Here is a 6,000-nt window from a genome sequence, read left to right on the forward strand (position 1 = left end):
GGTACTCTTTGGTATCGGTAAACGATAAACTATATATCACTTGGGAACTTTTTATTTTTGTGTATTTCTTTTGCACAATGCACCTTCTTGTATTGAACTTTTATGCAACATGTAACCAGGTTGACACCCTTGTGACCTTTATAATACATTTGCTTATAAAAACAGAGGAGAAATGTAGTCATTAGGCAAAACCGAACACACAAAAGGGCCTAAAAGAAAGGTTCTTGAGGCCTCCACCCTCCCTACTGTGTGGTTTATAGAAAAACAATCATCATCGACCATCCCACAATGTGTTCAGAAAAATGAATTCCAATTGAAACGAATAATGATGATTCATTCAATTGAAGCATAATTCAGTCCAAAACATTAGTTAGCCTTTTGTACAAATTGAATGGACCAATTTGAACAATGCAACCAAACTAGTATCTAACATGATCATCTACCAAAGAAGGAGTAACATATTTTCTGATGTATAAAACTTTACAGCAAAACCATTCCCCATATTAGCAATCCTATCACCATAACAAGGCCTCTCAAATCAAATATGTAGAGATTGCAGGCAGAAGAATACGAATTAGTCGAATTTAGTGATGCTCCAGTGATGTTAGAGAAGGTGCCATTATTTCCAAGCCTGCAAATATTCACAAATCAATCACCAGTGAATGAAAAAACATAGCAGATAACACACATGGTTAATGAAATGAAGCAGAGACAAATATGTCATACCCTCCAGGGAATACACATGAGCCCTGACCTGCAGTCATTCAAAACATTGTTAGTTATATTGGAATCACTAATCATCAATAGAACTACAAAATTGCTAGAGCATTAGGAAGATGGATATGGGTATAGGACATGTATACATCACGTTACATATATGTCGATAAATATAATACTGGCACAAAGAACATTTTGAAGTATCCGTGCTACAAGTACGTCTCACAAAATAATTATAATCCTAAAGGAAATAGTAATTTACTTGGATCGGAAGTGGAGATTGTAGCCATTTCATTGAAGTCACATGACTCAGGAGACTTTCCCATCTGATGATAATAAGTGTCAAAAGCATAATTTGCATGTGCAATCACATTGTCTGGTTCATAGCATGGTTGTCCCTGCAGCATCGGAGAGCAATCCACCTTGCCAGCTCCACATGCCCAATCTATTCCGGCCTGCAGCATCTTCGGATCTGCACCATCCTTTGCAATGCAGTATGTTTGATTGGTGGTATCATTTGCTAACACTGCACCTGATCCTGTCAAGTGTAAAATGTAAATAGGTACACCATTTTCATCAAACAATCCCCAATTCTTCTCTGACAATGGCCCTTGCTTCATATCCTCGTTGTAAAGCTCGTAGATGTAAGTACTAGTTGCGATTCCGGGATATTTTGGAGTTCCAGTTGTGTTAAGCACATGTTTGATCAAATTGCTGTTGTAAGTATTGGCATTGTCTAATGTGGCATCAGGCTCATTAGAGTCACCTTTTGAGGGCCATCCTGTTTCTGTCACTACTATCGGAATGTTAGTGTAATTTATAAAAGACATGGCAAAGTATGCTGCATCAACCACAGCATCAAACACATTGGAGTAATGAAGAAGTGTATTAGAATCAACAGCTTCTTTGTTTGGAGGGAGAGGTTTGAAGAGTGCATATTCCAATGAAATTGCACCATTTGACTGCACATAGTCATAGTAAGGGTATATATTGAGCATGAAATAAGAGTCCGTGGATTGCAAGAAATCAAGAATAGGGATCAGGACTGGATTCAGCGAGCGGTTAAAGAAAGCTTGGGAAGGTGGAAATGAATCAAGGATAATGGAAGATGAAAGGGGCGTCGAAACTTTGATTTTACGATCAAGATTGGCAGCCACGAGGGCTGAATGAATGTACTTAAGCGCGTTGACAAGCACTTTTGCTGCATTAGGCATTGAAGTTAAGACCTCAGAACCAACACAAATAGATATGATATTGGTGGCTGGATAATGCGCTACCACGTTGCGTGAAACCCAGTTAGCTGCGGTGGAATTTGATTGACCAATTGCTAGGAGCTCTTCATTAGGGATAGAGACAGAAACTTGAATTCCTGTCTTTGCAAGTGCAATGAGCATAGCTTGGTCAGCGTCATACAACCGAACATGTTGAATTTTCTGAGCTTTAAGTAGTGCCACTACTTGAGTAGGATGAGGCATATCTGAGAGAAATGTTCCAACATTCACTCCAATAAAAGGTTCTGCAAAGAACAAAAATAATGTTCCATTAATATACTTCTATCCGATATATGTATTTGAAAACATGGTTGCTTTGCTTTCTTTTGAAGATTGAAGTAGTGTGACCCGATTTTTTTAACAAGAATGTAGATAATTCCCTAAAAATGAAAGCTTATTTCCTTTTCAAAATAAAGTGTTATGGGAAACCTTAGATACCAAAATTTGATCTGAGGTCTTAACATTCACCAAAAGAGACTTTACCAACAGAGCTAACTATCACTTATGTTTTATTTTTCAAAATTACATTTCTACCATAAAGTGCTACACATATATCCGTCAGTGAGGACCAATAAGGCATTGATCTAATGGTATAAGGCCACAATAGATTCCTAGAATGACCAAAAGGTGAAGAGTTCGATTTCTGAGAGTAACATTTGTTAGGAAGGGCCGTCACACCCTAAAAGAAATTAGTTTGTTACCAAAAAAGGTAAGCAGATACCTAGTACCAAAAAAAGGCAATAAATGATTAAATGGATGGTCAAATAGATCTCATGTATCATACCCCATTCAATATATCTGAATACTACAGGTGGACCACATTGGCATTCATCAACCAATTAATGCAGCTTAGTTACCCTCTTCTTTTTTCCACTTTAGTTTACACTTTAATGTTTATGAGAAGTTCCACTCTCAATCAAAATAACCAGCATGTATCTCATGAAAAAAATAAAGCAACATTGTAAAAAAATGTTTGCTTTGAGACTAAAGGAAATGAAAAATGGGAAAATAAGAGATTGAATAATAACTCTTCGAACACCAACATTAAAAAAATCTCATTAGCACTAACAGCCAGAATGTGCTATTCTTAGGGAATGAAATGAAAAGTATAGAATATAAGGGAGTGTTTGGGCCTATGCCTTTATACATTGTTAAATTCCACTGCTACTAAACTAAGCTTACCAACTAGATCATAAATCTCATAGAATACTTCAATTAATAATATAAAGTCCCTTTCTAGTGGGTGAGGAAGAAAGTAAAGACTTTAAGGAGGAACCATGCAGTTCAAATAAAAATGAAGTTTTTCATTGCTCACTGAACAAATCAAAGTACAAACCCATTTTAAGAAGATATTAGATATCAGAGAGAAATGGATGATTCAGAATACAAGTAACTTTAAAGGTGAGAAAACTGCAGCAAAGAAGATTATGCATGGAACTAAAACAGTTCACTCACCTTCATCAGATGCAACAACAACAACAGACATTGTAAAAAGCAGCAGAAGAAAATGCATAGCCATAGTTTCAAACTTCAAAAGAAATTTGGCAAAAACTCAACACTGTTTATGTGTGTGTGAGAAGAGGACCAAGTCAAGAAAAAAGAACATGGAAAGAGGAAAGTGTGGTAAAGCTGTATATTAAGTTGAGAATATTGAGATAGCATCATAGGTTGAAAGTGTGACAGAAAAATCCAAAGGGCTAAGGAACCATCTATGTCTTGAGTTTCACTGTAACCGAGAACACAGTAATAGCAGAAATATAATTACATTTTTCTTTTATATATTCCAACACAGTATCTCAAAATACGATAATATCATTTTTTTTAAAACATAAGTACATTTTTCTTCTTAAATAGTGTAAATATTTTATATCTTATCAATGAGTTATCCACCATTCATTTGTTAACTTTTCTTAAGTAATATGAATATGTTAATTGTTTTAAATAAGAAAGTTCATTTGGAAATGATAAAAACAAAAGCACATAGGGGATAGGAGGTGGGCCACACCATCCTTGATGACACACAAAAGACCAGCAGGGGCCAGGAGCAACGAGCCAACAACGGTCATATTTACCTTTTACCGGCCTTATCGAATTTCACACCTACGCCTCTCTATTTTATAATCAAAATATCTCTTACTCCCAACAATGTCTTGGTTTAAGAAAATTCACTAAAGTAAAATAATATATTCATTCTTATCTAGTTCTCATATATTAGTTTATAATTTAATAATTTCATATGAAATAAATATACTTTTTTCTCACAATGACGCACATTATTTTTATTTTTATTTGAGTCCCACAATATTTATCTTTTTATCACAAAATCTACCTCTCTCAACTTTTTTTAAGAACAACATACCGGAGAATAGTGTAAGAACAATCATTGTGTTTTTTCCAATGGAGAACAAAAATGTAATTCTTATTCCCACATATTATTTTATAATTTATTACAACTCCTAATAAAATAAGAACAACATATATTTTTTCTCCATAATGACAAACATCATTCTTATTCTTATTCTTATTCTTATTCTTATTTGGGTCTCACAACATCTACTTTTTCTCCACAACATCAACTTCTCTCCTCACTTTCTATTGGCTAAGAACAACCAATGATTGTTCTTATTTAAGAATAAAACATGAAATAAGAAGATATAATGGACAACAAAGTAAGAATGTTCTTGTTTCATTAAGAACAACCTCAAGAACAACCATTGTGGATACTCTAATGTGGCAAAAAATTTTAGATTCCTATGATGATCAAAAAGTCATGTGAACAATACTTATTAGAAGGGGTAAACACATTCCTAAAAGAATTAGTTCATTATTCAACAAATGTGAGGATACTCTTCATTTACCAAAAAAATATATCTCTTAATCTCTCTTTGTGTAAATAACTGTATTTTAAAATACACGATTGATTTCTATCATAAATACTACATACATCATAATATGATAATATGACCTTAAACTATACCAACCATTCGTATATCCCTATATGTTTGTTTCAGTGTTGTGAGAATTTTACCGTATTAGGTGGTCCGACTAGTTTGATTACTGATCGGATTGAAAACAGCTCTGGTTTGTAGTCTTAACCAAGTAAAATGGATCACTTTGAACCGGAAAAATTTCACTCTAATCGTGTTAAACCTGGTTAAACTAGAATAACCCAGGATTTAAAGTAGACAGTTTACTTAAAATTAAAAAAATAGAACATTATTCTAATATTTTGTTTTACTCCAGTCCAAAAATATATTGAGAAATGTTATTTTAATATAATTATACATAATTATTAATTATATAGAGTTTTATACTTATATATAATTATAAATTTATTGATAAAAATTATTAATTATATATGAAATCACTTAGTCTGACCAGACAGTTTAACGGTTTAAATCAGTTAAATTTGGTACGGGACCTCTTCCGATTTGACGTTTATCTCGGGTTTCACAGGTATCCTCGCACTGGAGACAATTCTGTCCGAGTCGGGAACATCCTCCATGTTTATTAGATGTTCCATAAAGTGTATTATCTCCTATACAATTTTCTTCCATTGATGCAAAATGTATTAATTTGTTTAATATTTAAAATAATTATTTTTAAATTACATTTTCTCATCAATTATATTATTTGGATATCAATGTCTTCATCACAATGTCCCCATTACAATGTTCATGACCATATAAACTTATCATAAGATAATTCTCTATCATTGTTTCATATACAATGATTATAAATAAATCCCAAAGTCAATCCTTACAAAGTGTGAGTTTATATCTAGATCTAGACCAATGTTTAGTCATGATCAATTGTACGTAGTTATTTCAAGAGTACAAAACAAAGGGACTGAATATATTAATATATGATAAAGATGGTTAACCACTAAAAACAACAAATATGATTTATATAGAAGTATTCTAAAATATGTAACATGTATTTTACAACTTATATTATATTCTCTTCTAAATTTTTTCCTAACAATATTTACCTTATTTTAAGTAACAAATTC

General features: G+C 33.0%; 1 protein-coding gene across 2 annotated transcripts; it reads right to left on the minus strand.

The window, feature by feature from the left end:
* On the minus strand, positions 294–3,738 carry LOC109345128 (glucan endo-1,3-beta-glucosidase 2-like). 2 transcript variants are annotated; one of them, XM_019583942.1, is made up of 4 exons: positions 3,444–3,738; positions 980–2,233; positions 727–754; positions 294–631 (listed from the first exon to the last, which is right to left on the minus strand). In XM_019583942.1, the coding sequence occupies exons 1-4, from the start codon at positions 3,505–3,507 to the stop codon at positions 481–483; spliced, it is 1,497 nt and encodes a 498-aa protein (XP_019439487.1). In that variant the 5' UTR covers positions 3,508–3,738; the 3' UTR covers positions 294–480. The 2 variants fall into 2 exon arrangements, with proteins under 2 accessions (XP_019439487.1, XP_019439486.1); XM_019583941.1 differs by having other exon boundaries at positions 294–636; positions 726–754.

Source organism: Lupinus angustifolius, chromosome LG04 (genome assembly GCF_001865875.1).
Source record: "Lupinus angustifolius cultivar Tanjil chromosome LG04, LupAngTanjil_v1.0, whole genome shotgun sequence".
Classification (NCBI taxonomy): domain Eukaryota; kingdom Viridiplantae; phylum Streptophyta; class Magnoliopsida; order Fabales; family Fabaceae; genus Lupinus; species Lupinus angustifolius.